This window comes from Pomacea canaliculata, linkage group LG6 (assembly GCF_003073045.1).
Source record: "Pomacea canaliculata isolate SZHN2017 linkage group LG6, ASM307304v1, whole genome shotgun sequence".
Taxonomy (NCBI): domain Eukaryota; kingdom Metazoa; phylum Mollusca; class Gastropoda; order Architaenioglossa; family Ampullariidae; genus Pomacea; species Pomacea canaliculata.
Genome location: NC_037595.1, coordinates 25443805 through 25461064, shown reverse-complemented (window position 1 = coordinate 25461064; position 17260 = coordinate 25443805). Strand labels below are relative to the sequence as shown.

The 17260-nt window shown below is 44.8% G+C and overlaps 1 protein-coding gene across 1 annotated transcript; it reads left to right on the top strand.

Annotated features, from left to right (window-relative positions):
• The first annotated feature begins 2122 nt into the window (after nt 1-2122).
• Nucleotides 2123-11867, top strand: LOC112567230 (multiple epidermal growth factor-like domains protein 10). Its single transcript, XM_025243843.1, has 13 exons — nt 2123-2362; nt 2785-2864; nt 3021-3218; nt 3409-3594; nt 3936-4046; nt 4658-4798; nt 5024-5164; nt 5387-5521; nt 5852-5974; nt 6415-6504; nt 6975-7100; nt 8478-8580; nt 9450-11867. The coding sequence occupies exons 2-13, from the start codon at nt 2801-2803 to the stop codon at nt 9946-9948; spliced, it is 1917 nt and encodes a 638-aa protein (XP_025099628.1). The 5' UTR covers nt 2123-2362; nt 2785-2800; the 3' UTR covers nt 9949-11867.
• Nucleotides 11868-17260: the final 5393 nt, after the last annotated feature.

The window sequence follows — 17260 nt, the reverse complement described above, 5'->3', positions numbered from 1 at the left end:
GCATGGCAAAGACATACACCATGTGGGTGTGTGGGGTGGGTGGGGTGGATGGGATGGGGAGGATGGTTTCTCAGTAAAGAGAGAGAACTGCTGTACGCCATATCTCTTCAGGAAGCTGACGATCGGGGGGGAGGTTGAGGGGAGTTCTGAGCACACACCTTGAAACTTTGATGATAAAAACGTGAGAGTTGTTTTGGCATCGAAACCTGGACATACACCCCGACAGTAGAGCCGCTCATATATCTCTGTTCGCTCCCAGCCTCCTTGGCGTCCGCGGGCCTCGTTCTGAATCCTCTGGCAGGACCTCCTGCTTCTGATCCTTCTTCTCTGTCTTAGAATTACGTACAAGCACCATTTATTATTTTTTTCTTTTTTCTTTTGCAGCTGCACGAGAGAGCAAAGACTTGCGGTGCTGTCGTTGGCTTCCCATTCCCCAGACTCTTGAAAACAAGAGAACGTCGGTACCACTTCCAAGACGGCCATTAGCCTAAGTAAACAAACGACTTGTTTCGACAGCAAAATTCCCGTCGTTGTCTGTGGTTTCGCAAGCTGCAGCAACATGTACAAGAAACAGTCTGGGAAGCAGGAGGTTGGGGAGAGAGACCCCCAGTCGCTATTGACGACATACTCCACATTAGTCTGTCAAATGCCAGCACCCGCGGAACGTAAATAAGGGTATCAATTGTAGGCAAGCTGATCTGTGTGCACCCGGGCAGCTGCTGTAGCAGCGTCATTCAGTTCAGAAGAGGTCTGGGCATGTTCGTCTAGGACAAGTAGGAGGGTGGTGTGACATGGGGCTGAGTGGGATATGAGAGAAGTGTGTGTGTGTTGGACTACGTGCACAAGATGTGGAAGAGATGGTGTGTGTGTGTATGTGTGTTAAAATGTGTATACGTGAAAAAAGATTGTGTTTTTGTATGTTACTTGTGTGTTTTAGTATCTCTGTCTCTCTGTGTGTTTTTAGGATGTCCGGTGGCGCAACGATTAGCGCCTGACACCAACGCAATGAATTTTGACTGTCCTGGGTTCAGTTCTCGCCTCGGGCACGCTGTTCTTTCTCAAGCATGTGACATCTGTTTACAGGGCTGGCTGCCTTGGCATGATATAACCTTAGTTGCTGACTCGGTGTTAAACACCTATTCCCCCTCTGTGTATTTTAATGCAACTGTACTTGTGTGTGCACTCAAAAAATCTTTGTTACGGATTTTTTATTAGTGTGAGAGAGTTGATGTGCAATAGTATTCTTCTATATACAAGTTTGCATTCATATGTCTACGAGTAAGTAAATAAAAGTAATTAAATAAATTTAAGAGAGAGAGAACAAATGAGAGAGTGTAAAATAAGTCACTGATTGCACTTTATCACAGAATTACCTTCTGGAGCTTGTGTTCGGATAACTAACTGTTGTGAAGGATACCTTCCCGTACACTTCGGTAAAGAAACGATTAAGTCATAAACAATATGAGAGCAGAAACAGGAATCTCTGTCTCCTGGAATCGATGTTTACTTTCAGACTTATTTATCTTTCGTAAGACTCATTCACCGAGCTCCAGAAACAATATAAACTTTGTGCGCGTCTTCAGAAAGCCCGAACAAACGGTGTAAAGTTTATGAATCCCTTTCAGGAGCAATTATTTATTTACGGTCTTAGGAAAAGGCAGAATCTGTGCATCCTGACAGCTGAAAGCCTTTCTTCTATCAAATTACGAAGCTCGATAAACGCAGCCAGATACCTGGCAAGCTAAAGGCGGGTCTCAAACCATTTTTTTCGAGAAATTTTTAAGATCTTTCGTTCTCCATGTGTATGAGTGTGTAAGCGCACATGTGTGTTGTATGCAAGGGACACAAACGGGTGAAAAGAGTCCGAGAAGCAGAGGCAAAGGGACAAATAAAATTGTGCAGAGACGTTTGGGTACTTTGTAATGTAAGGGACATAACCTATGAAAACATTTTTTCTGCACGATATTGATTACTTCCCTTGGTCAAGACCTAAACCTGCTGGACACCTAAGAAATCATCAGTGTTTGAAGATTTTCCCTGGAGCGGTTACGAGAAGGATAAGCAAAATGAACTAAACTTAAAATGTAAAGTGAAGTAGATGTGGGAGCAGCCAGTTATCTACACCAACGACTTGAACCACACACGACCATGAACTAAACGACGTGCGGCGCGACACCGTGGCGGAGAGTTGCCAAAGACTGACGACACTCATGACGTCTCACTGACGCAAAATGCAATCTATCCTTGTTGGTGACGTCAGGGCGAGGCTGCAGTCATTTGCCGAGTCACAATGAACAGTGAACAGTCACAAGATGAACATCATCCCGAGGACATGACAATCTCTCAGCTCTGCCCAATGCAGGTAACCTTCACTGTTAGCCTAACATGCACGTGCAGCGTGGTCAAATCCTCTCAGAGCGAAAAACAAAATGTTTTCTAGCGTCTGTGCTGCTGATTCCATCTTTAAGTCTGGTTTCAAACCACCTGGGCAGTATGTGGAGATGAATATGAACACCTGTACAGCGTTGTGTCACCTTTAGTATCCAAGTGTCTCCACCACGATTGTGTTCAATACCTGATCTGAACAGAAGTGAAACAGATGCAGGGAAACAGATTTTAAAAAATTTGAAAAATATTTAAAACGATAAAAATACAGAACATTATAACACAACATTTAAAAATGAAATAAACCAGGAAAACAGAACAATGTATTAAAATGAGAAAGCGACAGCAACGTAGAAGGCTATGACAGAGAATTGTAGTGTTTGTTTGTGTGTGTTCCAGAGCGAGGCTTCACACCATGGTGTGGTGTACCTGTCAATTAATCTACCTACATATCCTCGCTATCCTCCTTTTCAGGGACGGTAAGCGCATATTTACTCGGATTAAAATCTTAAAGTAGACCAACTCATTCCTTTCCCACTATAATCAAGGTTTCACACCGTCGTATTACATTTATTCAAAACGCTACAGAGTCCTGTAGTCTACTAAGGCTGAGACTTTTTTCTCCTGGAAAAAAGGTCGAGTACAACAGGCAACAGAAACTGAAATACAAGACCGTTCACGAGTGGTGATACAGGTAGGCAGTGAACTGATACTTTCCGACATCAACAGCGTCACCCACAAGAGGTTAGGCGACGACAAGACTGAAGTCACCTTCACCTTCTTCTTCAGACAGTTCTTCAGCAATATTCGAGTAGAGATCACCTTGTGCTCAGGTGAGACATACACTCCTACTGCAGGTGCAATCCTTTTTCCGTCTGTTGTTTGGGCTTGAGATGTTGCTTGGTTTCTCACTTCTGTTTTGAGGCTTTCTGGCAAAAATTAGTAGTTGTATGTGTGTGTGCGCGCGCAGAGAGAGCAGGTGCATGCACTTACAACAGTTACCTACTGATAATACTTTGGCAGAAACCAGGTCAGAGGTCAACATGATGGTGCAGGCTGGAAATACGACTTGTCTACCCGACCCATGGCCACGGTTCCGGACTGGAAGAGAAGACCGCTTGAGGCACTCTTTCGTCTGCTTGACCAACACCACATCTGTCGTGCTACGTTGTCGCGGTCCTCTGGTCATCCGATACTTGAGAATCTTCAGTAAGTGGTCAGGTGCTCTGTGTCCCCGTCTTCTTTTAATCTTCTCTTTTTCCTTTTTGAATTTCTTTCTGTACGGTCATCTCAGTTTTTCTTTCTTGTCACCTTACTTCTCAGTCATGCACCAAGCAAGAAATTTTCTGCTAGCTTTCACCCGTTCACTTGCAAAGTGAACGAATGCTTGTGAACTGAAGACATCAAACCTCTCGCAGTCGTTATTATTGGAAAGACATACTTGTTGCTTGCTACACATGCGTTTGCATGTTGTTTGTATCTCTATTTGTTGTATCGTACATTCATCATCAAAAACTAAAGCCAGATTATCATATTACTACTTCTCGTAGCCAGTCAGGTGTGTCCGAAACACCGGTATGACCCCCCAGGCTGCAGGAGGCCTTGCAGCGACAGGTGCCAGAACAGACCTTGCGATCAGTGGAGCGGCGCGTGCTTGCCAGGTGTGTAAATAAAGCCTGCACCGCTGCTGTAAATAATGTTTGTTGACATGCCAGGTGTCTGGTAGCCTTCACGTGACCCCAAGTCGGCAGTCATTATTAGGAACGTTCGCAGACCTGTGCTTCGGTGCACCTGCGAATATTTGTTTACAGTCAGGACACGTCTGCTTTTCTATCCATCCCCACCCCTATTTTCTTTATAGTTTAGGCAAACATTACGCGAATTAAACTTTTTATAGTCTTCATGCTGAAAAAATCCTTTGACAAAGAAGTATTTTTTGCGGGCATTCACCGAGAGAAAGTTATTTTACCCTGTTGATCGGGGAGGGGTGTAACGTGTGAAGGAGGGTTATGTGAAGGAGTGTGCGACCACATTTTTAAAAGTTTTCTGGAGCTAAAGCTAAGCTGGTTGCCATACAATGTCATTTAAAGAGAAAAAAAGAATATAACCTACGTTAATAGTTGTATCTCATCAACTGGAAAACTCTTTGCGCATATCGTAGGGAAGACAGGAAATGCTGCAAGAGAGAAAAAAAACTTGTTATAGTCGGAAAGGATAAGAAGTACATGTGAACACAAATACATTCTAACAAATCACAACAAATTCCGTGCAGCCTGCCCGCACGGCTTCCATGGCTACGACTGCCACAGACGATGCCGTTGCAAGGATCCCCTCGAAGCGTGCGATGACGTCACTGGATACTGCCGCTCTGGCTGCACGCCTGGATACGATCCAGCAACGTTTTGCAGCGAACGTGAGTCACTATGGCAACAGACAATCAATGACGGTCTTGGTGTTTGAGTTTGGTTCCCTCCTTACACTTTTGTTTGGTTGTCGTCGTCGCTGTCATTGTCCTATCCTAGGGGGAAGGGTGGGGTGGGGGAAAGACGGTGCGATGCTGATGTGAGGTAAATCTGCTAATGCTTTTGTTGTTCTTTACACTTGTTTTTTGGGGGGTTTTTTTCTTGTCTGTCTTCAGTGTGCAAAAACCTGACTTGGGGTCCAGGATGTTCCCGCCGGTGCAACTGTATCTTTAACACCCCTTGTAATCCAGTCTCAGGGGTCTGCCCCCATGGATGTCAATCAGGATTCCAATGGTTTCATGGAAAGTGTCAGATGAGTAAGTGCAGTCTAAAGTAAGAGAATCCTCTTTGTTTTGAATACCATATGCAAGTAAGTAGCGTTTTGTTCCCTGTGGATATGAAGTGAGCGCTGTTTACGATCTTTTTCTCGGTGTGTCTTAAGGTGTGTGAGGGTGGGGGGGGGAACGAGGAGGAGGAGGAAGAGAAGAGAATGGGGGATAGAGGTAAAAATTAATAGTAGACACACCTTGTGATGTCAGAATGTGAGGAGGGCAGGTATGGACGGGACTGCCGGGAGACCTGCGGCTTCTGTCTGATCACGTGTGACGGCGACACCGGAGATTGCGTCAGCGGTCAGTGTAAGGCCGGCTACTGTGGAAGGCGCTGTGATGTAAGTAAGTCTGTTTTCACAGTCGCCATCACTAGTGCTTCTTCTCTTTCCTTTCATTCATTGTTGAGTTCTGCTTTTTTAGAGTTTTATTTTTCTTTTCTCATCTTTTCCTTTTTTTCTCTTTTTCTTCTTTTCGTTTACTTCTGCTTTTTATTTTATTATATTGTTCTTTAATCTGTCTTGCATTTGGCTCTTTTTCTCGACTGTGCATAGGTGCACTTTTACATTTTTCAGAGTAACATCGTGAATCACATTCTCTCATCTCTTACAAGACGATGCAGCTCTTTATATTGTGTTTGTAACTGGCATGTAAATAAATTCTGTCCAACGCTAGAAGTGACGCCGTCCGGGTGCCCCAAGACATGTGGAAGGTGCTTCGCTCAGTCCTGCCTGGCGGCATTGGAGGAGTGCACCAGGGGATGTCAGCCTGGCTTTTACGGCGTCAGCTGCGAGGCAGGTACGAGTAGCGTCCCTTCAATCCCATAGAATTTGGTATTTTCCCAAAACTTGAACCGACCAGACTGCACGTACTGCGGAAAGATGCCCTATTCAATAGCTTTTAGGGTTTTTTTAATTAAATATATGGCTGTTTGAGCTAAACTTATGAAATGCTAGTCTTTTTTCACACCTTTCCTTTTTCAATATCATGTTACTTACTCTCAGCTCTTGTTCCTGTTGTTTGGTTCCTCTTTGTGTTTTGTGTATTTTATTTTATTCTTTGTTTAGTACGGTTGTTTATTCTTTTAAAGTTCATATGTTATTTGTTTGTTTTCCTGTCCCTCGTATGCTGTCTATGTTTCGTTCTTGTTCTTAAGCGCTAAGAGCAAACTCCTTAGGAGTGTCAGTATGCGCTTTACAAATTGTGCATTCATTTTTATTGTTAAATGCGAAAAAAAGCCTGCCCTGAGGTCTCCAAAGGTCTGAACTGCAGTCAAGGATGCGGTCGATGCCCAGGTACGACGAGACCGAGGAGACAGGCACAAAACAGTACGATCTGTCCATCCATTTATTTTACTTTATTTTATTTTAGTTTACTTTAGTTTTTGGATTCTGTCACCATTTCACGACGACGGCGGCGACGACGACGACGATGATGATACGGTTTTTCCCCTCTGCATATATCCAAAATCAGATTATATAAATTATCACGATGCCATGTGTAGCATGGCTTATTGTGTTTCAAATATGATTGTAATGCAGCCTTCAAATGCTTTCAAAATGTTTCTACCATCATAATATTCTATTCAAACATGGCGCAGTGCGCGCAAACTTTCACAGACTTTTTCCTTGGAATTTTCCTCCCAATATTTTTTTGACCGCGTATTTTGCAAAATCTGACTACCTTTGAGTTGATGTATGAATCTAGTTTTGTGTAGTTTGGGTGGTAGGGAAGGATCCCTATTTTATTACTTTTCTGTTTTGCTTATTTTTGAAATTTTATCGTTTGTCTTACTCAGCTTGCCCACCTAACATGTGGGGCGAAGACTGCATAAACAAGTGTTCGGACCTCTGCCAGTGCGGCTGTAGTTCAGTGACTGGGGACTGCCTGGAAAACTGCCCCCTGACTGAAGCTCTGTCACCAAGTAAGCAGACATCAGCACTTGGAATGGATGGGGACAGATGGCTTAGGGGTGTGCTGTGTGTTTTAAAGGAGTGAGTAAAGTTCAGTGCACGATATCATTTCTCAAAACAAAGAAAATATGTTACCACATACATGATCATCGTTTAATACCCCTCCCTCCTTAAAAAAAAAAAAAATAGCTAGCTTTTTGCTGTGCAAAGCGGCCATTTTGACTAAAGCTACAGACTGCTTCAGGAGCCGATTCCATTCTGTCAAGAGTATGAAACGCATACGACTGTTGTCTGTATTCCGTTGCAGCAACAGTTGTGTAGAGAAAACACTTACCACGTGACCTGCACATCTAGTGGTCATCTACGCGTGTGTTTCAAAATAAGCTACCGCTTTGGTTTGTGTGAACAGAAGAGGGAAAAAAATCAAAACAATCTTACCGTGTATTTTTACATTAACTTGAGAGAAAAAACTACGCCCTTAAATGTGGCATTAATTTGACACAACTCTAAATTTTTTTTAATTTTTCGAAAAAAACTTTAAAGAAAATGATGTGGTAAAATAGAAAAAAATCTAAATTCTAGTGAAAATGAGCATTTATCTAGCTAAACAAACAAAAAAAATTTTGAAAACAACACTAAAGCGTAATTTGGAGTATTATAACAACATTGTAACAGAAGTCACTCACCCTCCTTGTTACGCTCAGCATGTTCTGAGTAGACAACTTTAATGAGGGAAGATTGTACGTGGAGCGACAAAACAAGGGAGGCAACTTGCAGCAAAGGCCTGCCGATCGCGACGTTATATAGAGTTCTCTCCCTTGACCTGTAGAACAACGAGCAGTAGGTAGAGCGAACACTTTTTATCACGAGGAATGGGGTGAGGACGAGGGTGAGGATCCATTTTACTCCCGCCAAATAGTGTCCGATAAGGAAGAGGAGGAAATACAGACAATCACAAGATGCTGGTTTCAGATAAAGTATTTTAGAAAGGTGGTGATTCCCATCTTGAAGTAAGGTAGCGAGAGAGAGAGAAGCTCTGGAGGCGCTCGGATGTCACTCCCCTATGACCATGGGTCTCCGTTTACCTGTAATCTATGATGACAGCGCAGCTCTCCAAAAGGACGAACATTCTGAACGATTGTGTTCATGGCTGTCCCTGTATTGCGTAAACAAGACCTACCTCAATCACATAGCCTTTGTTCGGCTTACTTTTGTTTATCCGTCAGTTGTTTTTGTTTGTTTGTTTGTTTGTTTTCTTTTGAGTTCAGACAGCTGATTTGCATGAACTTGCGGGATTTAAATGCATGAGTGAAAATTTATTAAAGCTGTGCAGTAAGGGTTTCGTTAGACCAGGGCATGTTTACTGTTGTACTGCTCACTGTTCACAGAAGAGACCAAGCAGAAAGAAGAGGTCCACTGGATCTGGGTGTTGGTCATCCTTATCAGCTTGATGACTATAGTGTCAGCTCTCGTCTACTGTTGTGAAAGAAGGTTAACGCTCTTCTGTCTGTCTGTCTGTCTGTCTGTCTGTCTGTCTGTCTGTCTGTCTGTCTGTCTGTCTGTCTGTCTGTCTGTCTGTCTGTCTGTCTGTCTGTCTGTCTGTCTGTCTGTCTCCATCTTCAGTCCTTTGCCAAAGTGTTGTTTTTGAGGTTGAGGGGTCAAATTAATTTATTGAAGCAGAAGTCCGCAAGCACTACCCATCAGCCACCTACATCCTTTATTATTATTAATTGACTTGCATGCTATATATGATTTGGAAGACATTGACTATTGCAGTATTTCATGTGTATCAGTGGATACTAACATTGATATATAACAGATAACAACTTAATTCGCTAACTTTTAATATTTGTGTGTGATGGGTAACACTGATTATTATGCTGAGCAGTGATGCCTCTCTGTAATTATCAACTTTCTGTCACCCTCCTTATGAATGCGCGCTTCTTTTTGTATGTACCATAGAGATACTTATGTCCCCTGAATTGAAGCAATTTAATGCATAACCCTAACATGATTTGAGAATTTCAAAATGACATCTAAACCCCATTTTTCTGGAATTTAACTTCTCAAATGGAAACAAATGACTTCCTCAGTGGGAATAAGCTAATTGCATTTTTCTAAAAATTGTTAAAAGTGCTACGTTTGTGGAATTTTATAGTTATTCTTAGTCAGACTAATAGGTTGGGTTGACTTGAACAATCGCTTAGGTTTAACATAATCCTTTTGGCCATTATACCATGAGAAAGGAAGTAAAGAGAAGAGGAAGTTAGACGGACAGACAAAAACAAAGAACAGCAAATAGTCAGACAGACTTTCCCTTCTGTTTTCAAGACTTTCTCTTCTATTTTTCCGTCCTACAGACAATTGCGAAACGGCCACGCCGAAACGGCGCAAATCATCTTCAACCGAATGATCCAAATGCCAGCCCCCGACTCGCCCTCTGATTCCACCTTTCATGTGAACGCTGAACACTACAGCCCCCGGCAGCGTTTACGACTCACGCGCTGTCTGGCGATTCTTGTCCACAAAGATGAAACGTATGAAGACTTCGTCCAGAGCAAGCGTTTCCACCTGTTCCGCTTCTTGCTCAACTGCTGCAAACATAAAAGGCGATCTCCAGACAATGTCACAGTCCAATTTGTTGAGGACCACGTCTCAGTCTCCATCCCTGTCGCCGACAGCGACCCAGAGGCAGGCACAGCGGTTGATGGCGTCGTGGACGTGCGTGAGACCACACCGGGGGTGCACACCGGAGGTATTCTGATTAAATCCTCGGAAGTCGCCTCTAGCCACCACAAACGGGGTTTAAGTGTGCACTTCTCCCCCTCTGTTCTGAGGAAAGAAAAAAGCGATGACTAGAAGAATGGCGTCCAGGTGAAGATCCCGACTGCCGACCAGAGCGGATCTCCAAACCCGCAGCAGTCACCTGCTACCAGCTGAGATTCTCCGTGTCTGGACTCCATACTTCGAAGTGTGTTTAAGACGGTGTCTTCCCGTCTGCTTCTGTGCATCTGCTACCAGCTGAGATTGTCCATGTCGAGACTTCATATCTCGAAGTGTGTTTTAGATAGATGGCGAGACGAGAACAAGAACCAGGAAATCGATTCGAATGACGGGAGGGAGGACCCCAGTGGCTGTCGTCTGTAGGAGACAACTACATGAGGTATTCGCCTCGAAGGATGTCTCCGCCGATCACCGTGCGAACATCCAGTTCTCTGCCACGGACTGTCCTAGCACCTCCGAAAGTATTTTCACCAAATGATGTGCAAATATTCTGTCTAAAAACAAAATGTGTCAACGTCTCGACTGGTACACACCCTCTCAGCTGTGTCAAACGCTCTGCAAGTGTTTCCCCTTGAATAAGTCAGGTTATCTGTGAGTATGTCTTATCTCCCCCCGAATCTGTGTCAAGATTTTCACAAGTGCTTGCGCCAAATTCTCTTAACTCAGTAGTCATGGCCGAACTTGAAGAACATAAGACAGAGGGTGGAGGGCATAGCCACAGCTTGGGACTGAACGGCCCACAAGTCTGGTGACTGGTATCGCGACAGTCATGCAGAACTGGACTCATCTGACTAAAGTTATCTAGAGACTACAACGTAGCTGTCTAGAATTAATTATGTCTTTTGGTGAAGCTAATGCTCATCGAATCAGCAATATATTTTCTCGTTATAAAGATGTAGAGATTAGAACTATTTCCCTGTCCCTACTCAACCCACAACAACCCGGTAGAGGTGATGGGGAGGGGGAAACAAAAGTTTCTGGAACATTATACTGTAAGAGTCTATCGTGTTCATTTTCATTATCACTAGATTCTGAGATCGTGAACCTAGTTCTGCAGGCTGTTCCACAATCACTTCCAATCTTCAGTTGGCTTTTACTTGACAAACTCGAGTCAGTATGGTTGGCTGGCTGGCTGGCTGGCTGGCTGGCCATCTGTACGTGAATACAGTTTTAGGTTTCAGCTTTAGTAACACGCATCGTCTACTCTCTGCTGTCGCTGGGGTTGATAGTAAATTCACACTTGTGAAAGGTCTGGGAAGAATTCACAGTTTTCCTTCTATGTTTGTCATTTTCCACCTTCCTCATTTGTTTGACATTCAGATAGACACACACGCTAGCGCGCAGACCTATCCCTGTCTCAGACACACAAACACATATTCTACCTTTAAAACAACCACTCAGTTCATCTCACGAGCATCAGGCATTCGTTCTGTCTTTTTTCTCTAGTTCTCTTTGAAACCGTCTCCTTCCCTCAAGAAAAATGTGCAGGGGCAAATTCTAAACTTTGTCCAATGAGCTCAGACTTCAGACCGAAAGGGCAGGGTAGAGCGAGCACCCTAGTAGACAGAAAGAAGCCCAGGACCAAAGGGCCCCGCCTGGCAGACTCGTCGTCTCCGTGGTGTTAGCCAAGCAAACTGCTGGTCAAAGGACGGTGCTGGCTCCGCTGCTGACTACAGTCGCTGACTCCTGCCATCAGCGATGGGCAACAGGGAGCGGCTAACTGCTTCCGCCTGCGTCTTCACCCGCCAAGTCCCAGCATCCCTTAAGGTCAACGGCACATACCCTGCATTGTCTTGCGGTCCTGCCAAGCCGGCGCGGCGTCACAGGGGCCACACTCAGGGCTTTGAAGACCCGCCATTTCCGCATTTCCAGTGAAGTGCTGTCCACACGACACATTGCCCGCCGGTTGAAGGGAGGGGACCGGGGCCAGTTGTTTTAAATGCATTAGTAAAGACCTTTTAAAGGAGCTGACATAATAAAATCTTGTCACACTACTGTGTTTCTGGTGGTTCGAATTGGAATCGATGCTCCTGGAGCTCAAAACCGTAGTCGAAGACACACTTAGCTTGCTCATCTGTTTGACATGTAAAAATGACAAGTCTCGTGGCCTAGTGGCCATACGGAATGGTTCACCGTGTCTAGGGAATGGCATGAGAAAGGCGGAACCTATTCGTCCACTTCTGTCTACTTTACCTTCCCAGATTAGATTAATGGCCTGGAAATTTGCTACAGCATTCTGTTCCACAGCCGGGGGCACTGACCCCCCGACCCCACCCTTCGCAACCTCCCGTCACATATTGTTTCGGGTGTTTCAAAAATTTGTTTTACACAATTCTCATAACTCAGTCATTTTCAGCATTGAAAAAATCCTTTCGAATGAATCAAGGTTTATGTCATTCAAAAGAGCAGACACTGCCCTTTGTCTGCAAAGACTTATCTCCTCGGTGTGGTCATCACACCCTCCGGGCCTTTAGATTGTAAACGGAGTTTAGTCTGCAAGAGACACCTGGGACCGTACCTGACATGTCACAAAAATTTTAACAGGTTTACCACTGGAGTGTTCAATATACATAAGTTAATAAGTTTATATATACATATATCAGTTTTTTTTCATCGCTTGTTAATAATCGAGGCAGCATGGGAAGTAAAAGGGAGAGAAATAACCATTTTTCCGTTCATTAGTTATCGTTTTCTTTTCAGTTCACTATTTAAATATTTTTTCTTTTTTTTTTGGGGTGGGGGAGGGGGTCATTTTCTGCACGTGACGTCAGCGTTTACAAGGGAAAGCCACTCGCACTCTCTTCCCAATTTGCAGAAACATTGAGTTATCTTCTCTCGTTTCCCGTGAGACTCTTTCCCATTAAGTGTAAACAGCGGCCGGTTCAAGCCTCCTTCATCAAAGTAGAGTTTTCTGCGATTGTTTATTGCTGCTTCCACATTGTTGTTTGTTTTCCTAATGTGCTTCGCCTACCAATGTCGGCGCGTGCAACTCGCAATGGGAGGTTGATGAATATTAAAATGCATTTCTTTCACATCCAAACCTCCTTCTCTCTCTTCACAGCAAACACGACTCTGATGGACTGTAAATGTTATCTGTAGATCACACCCGGTCACTCTAATGATAGACACGTGTAGAAGCGGGTGGCTGCATGTAGGGTATCGTTGTCCGCTCTCTCACTCACAATTACACACATACACAGCCAGCACAGAGAGAAATGTGTAACTAATACAGAATACCGTACGTAAATCTACACATAAAACAAACAGGTTAGTTTGCTTTATATATGTGAGTGTGTGAGAGAGGTGGCAGTTGTGTTTTCACTCTTCTTTACCACTCTTTAATCTGTCCCGTCTTTATTTTAATTTTTCACTCACTTTCAGTTTCTTTAAAACAAAACTGTCTGGTCCAGAAAATTAATCATCAGACAAACTGAGCAGCAACACCCTAACACACACACATACACACACTCACCTTCTCTCTATTCTCACAGGCACGCACGCGCGCACACGCAAACCTACCCGACAAAGAACAAGCAAACTGTATCCTTCAAAAATGTTTTGGGAGGGTTATTGTTCCCTCCTTTGTCATTTCATTTCCTATGTCCCTGTCAAGGGCTGGGGCCCTTGCAGCAGTGTGGGTTATAAAGCAGCGCCCCCATTAATGGCGGGGGACAGACCTCACTCTCGCTGGCAGGATTGGCAAACCTCCGGCCGCTGGCTGCGGGTTCGCCGGGTGCGTGGTGTCGGGATGAGCATTCTGACATTTTGTGGCGATGATGAGTTACCAGGCGGGCCAGAATCCCAGGCCAAATACTAGCCAAGTGTTGGGCGGCCTTTTCTTTGCGTCCTTCGTTTCCCGGCCGTTAATGGTGAGTTGGGTGTCAGCAAGCGATTCGTGATTGCCATCTGCTTCGTGCATATTCGTGTGTGCGTGCGTGAGTGCGTGCGCGTGTTTGTGTGTGCTTCAGTGCCTGTTACCTACCCTTATATAATGCGTCCTGTTCGTTTTCATGCTTGCATTCGTAGGCTGCTTATTCAATGAGTCTGCTTGTACTGTTGTTTGATGTTAATGTTCTACTAGCGTTAAGACATTGTTTCTCAAATTTTTACTAGATTATTAATTAATTAATATTCATACGTATATAACCAAATATAAACGATGCTTATAAAAATTTGAATTGAGGACAAAATTACAAGCTTTCTATCAACGTTATAAAAATTATTCCCTCCCCATGAAACTCTGAACCATACAGAAGGGTCCTCTCTATATTTGTTGCATGGTTAAACTACTTTTACACGGTCCTCTCCTCCCTCCTTCTCTCCAAAAAAAAAACCGAAACAAAATAAAAACTGAGGAGGGGGAGACGTAGATGTATGGTTTCTACCTTTCCTCTGAAAACTCCAACCAGCCTAAAACACGGAGGTTGTGTCCACAGAGGTACGAGAAACCTACCTGGTTGCCCCGCCACCTGCGGGAGGTATTTTGGCGCGAAGGCGCTAAGCTGGTCTCCCTTGAGCCTTGCCCAGAGCCAATCTGGCCTCTCGGCGCAGGCGCACAAGAGCAGGGGAGGGGCCAGGCCTGCGCAGATGACAGTTGGCACGCATGCGCGGTGCGAGGGCCCCACGGGCCTCAGGCAGGCGCGAGACAACCCCGGGCTCGGCCTCTGACAAACACCGAAACAAAACAGTTATCTCCCCTTCGCGGCGATCTGGGCCAACATCACGTCCCTCTGCCAGGGCCGATGTCACGGCGTTGTGCCGCCGTCACGTGACCCATTACGTCGTCACCTGCGTGCGCATTTGTGTTCCACGCTGATAGCGTAACCTGTTACAGATTTCCCAGTCCAACCCCTGCCCCCCCATCGCCCCCTCTCCCTTCTCCCCCTGTCCCCCTTGCTCACAGCTCGAGCTCACGAGAAGACGCCCACAAGAATGACACCTGAATGTAGTCTTTCAGAAAAAGCAAGGTTGTCCCAACTTTAAAAAGAGTAAATGGTCGAGCGCGCTGTACGGAATTTAACAAGTCTGTCTCCCCCTCTCTCCCCATCCACCCATCCACCCTTTTTCTGTGTCATTACCCCCCCCCCCTCCTTTCTTCCTCCTTCCTTGCAGGATTACGGTTCCCTTCACTCTTTATTTCTTTCTGTCTTCTGTCTTGTGAGGTGATGACGTAAGATAAAGAAGTAGCACTCACTATGGACATACCTTCTTCAGCAACTGCATCTTCTGATAAGACATCCGGGCATTTGACTGAACAAGATTGTTGTAGACTTCCGGCAGTTGATGTCACCTTCGGAAGGTTTGGGTGATGGGGTTGGTTTTGATTTGCTTTGGTTTTTATTTTTGCTGGTGTTTTTGTTGTTTTATCTGCAATTTTAGTAGCTTCCTTCATCCTTCTTGAATCCCTTTCGGTCCAAGATGGTGACGCGGTCCGGGGAGGAGACATGCCCGCTACTTTGTAAATATTCCCTCCATCAGCAAGAACTCCCTCCAATCTTATTTTAGTATTACTTTCAGTTGTCTACGTTATCCCCAAATTGTTCATGTTCTCACACTTGAAAGACAATATAAACTTCGATTCATGTAGCAGACTTTCGGTCATCTTTATGTACGGGAATAAGACAATATCTGTCTCATGGAGAGATAAACACCCGTATGTTGTGGAAATGAGGCGAAAATATGTTACTGAAATGGTACGAGTATCTGAATGTGTGGAAATGATACTAACATTTGTATGTGTAGACATGAGACGAAGATGTTTATGTACGGACATGAGACGGACCTCTTTATGTATGGTAATGAGATGAACAGAGTGGGCCTGTGCAGTGGACTTGCGTCAGGGGTAGTTACGCGTGGACACATGACACATGACACAGCGCGCGCCTGATCAAAGTCCTCTTTAAAATGTTCCTTAACTCCTGTTTGACCACCGAGTCCTCTCCGCTCTGCTGTCAAACACTTTTCCGAAGTGTCCATAAGCAGGGTGTGGAGTGGGGAATGGGGGGGATTGTTGACCAGACGCCTGCAACGATGGAGGGAAGGGGAAACAGGCATCATCCTCCACTACCCCCAACCGTCCCCCGTCCTTCTCACTACCCCTCGTCAATGAAAGAAACAGTTCTTTTAGAGAGGGATGGGGAAAGACAGAGAGAGAGAGATATCAGTGGGGTGGAAACAGTGAGAAAAAAAAGATAATCGACTGCTGACAATTTTTATTTACTAAGATTTGGTAGGCTCAGCAAAGCAGCGTAGTTTGTTACACCTGATCCTCGCCATAAACAGGAGAAAAAACTGCTAGAGTACTACAAGAGATCCAGAAAAGTGAGAAAAATAGGGACGAGAAAGGAAGGGGGATGAAGAAAAAGACCGGAGGGAGAGTTAGGGGGAGAGAGAGAGACCTGCCCTGCAGCTGCGGCCATGGCGACGCGCCAAGAACGGTGGACGTTGAACACCTGGGTTGATTCTGCACATCCCGTGTTTGTCGCCGTGGTCTCTAGGCCAACACGGACTCCCCCCTTGCTCGAGGCCAGGGCAAACTCTTCGTCCGCCTTTCGCACGTTGCCCGGAAGTTTCAATTGATTTAGATAACACAGTTTATCACCCGAAATCCTCGCCAGATTCCAGCGGCCCCTCACCGCTTACCGTTGTGGCCCCGCCAGGGACCGGGGCCTGTCCCTAACCGTTCATCCGCAGGCTGCTGGGGTCCTTTCAGGCTTGACTTCTGGAGATGCTGGAGGCCAGGACCGGCATGCCTCGGTCGAGCCGGGATTTAAAAAGCCGACTCTTGCAAAACTCTCTTGGCTCTAGTGGAAGCTGGTCCAGAGCTCCTAGTTGGGAGGTCTCTAATGACACCACGTCTCTCTCGACCTCTCCCTCACCCACCCTATATATTTCTCTCTTTTTTTTTTTTGCTCGTATTTGTCCCCCGCCTCCATCACTAACCCATTCGTGACAGCTTTAATAAGTGAAAATAAGTTTGTAACTGAAATTTCAATCCATCTAGAAATTTGTGTAAGTCTCTAAGATGCCACTGGACGTGTTACACAATGTCCTTCTCTAAACCAACCCTAGTCGTCCCCAAACCTATCAGTCGGGTAATTTTACAGTTTTCATGATCGTTAAAATCCATGTGTTAAAAGTAGACCGCTGCATTATGTTTCATTCTCACGATCGCTGATGAGAATGTCGGCAAATTAATTAGCCTTCTTAATTATGTCATACACAAAAATTACTCATTTTCGTCAGAAAACTTTCTGTCGGATTCGCATTCCCCTTTTCTTTATTTGCTGTTCTTTTCTAGTCTTTCCTTGTTTTGCATTTTTAATCTTCAACTCCAGAGATCATTTAAATAAATGTAAATACTCTAATGTCTTGCGATACAACATTA

Coding starts and splice junctions, on each gene's coding strand:
- LOC112567230 (XM_025243843.1), top strand. CDS start 2,801: ATGGTGTGGTGTACCTGTCAATTAATCTACCTACATATCCTCGCTATC. Junction 5,165..5,386: donor TCATGGAAAGTGTCAGATGA/GTAAGTGCAGTC, acceptor TTGTGATGTCAG/AATGTGAGGAGGGCAGGTAT. Junction 8,581..9,449: donor GTCTACTGTTGTGAAAGAAG/GTTAACGCTCTT, acceptor TCCGTCCTACAG/ACAATTGCGAAACGGCCACG.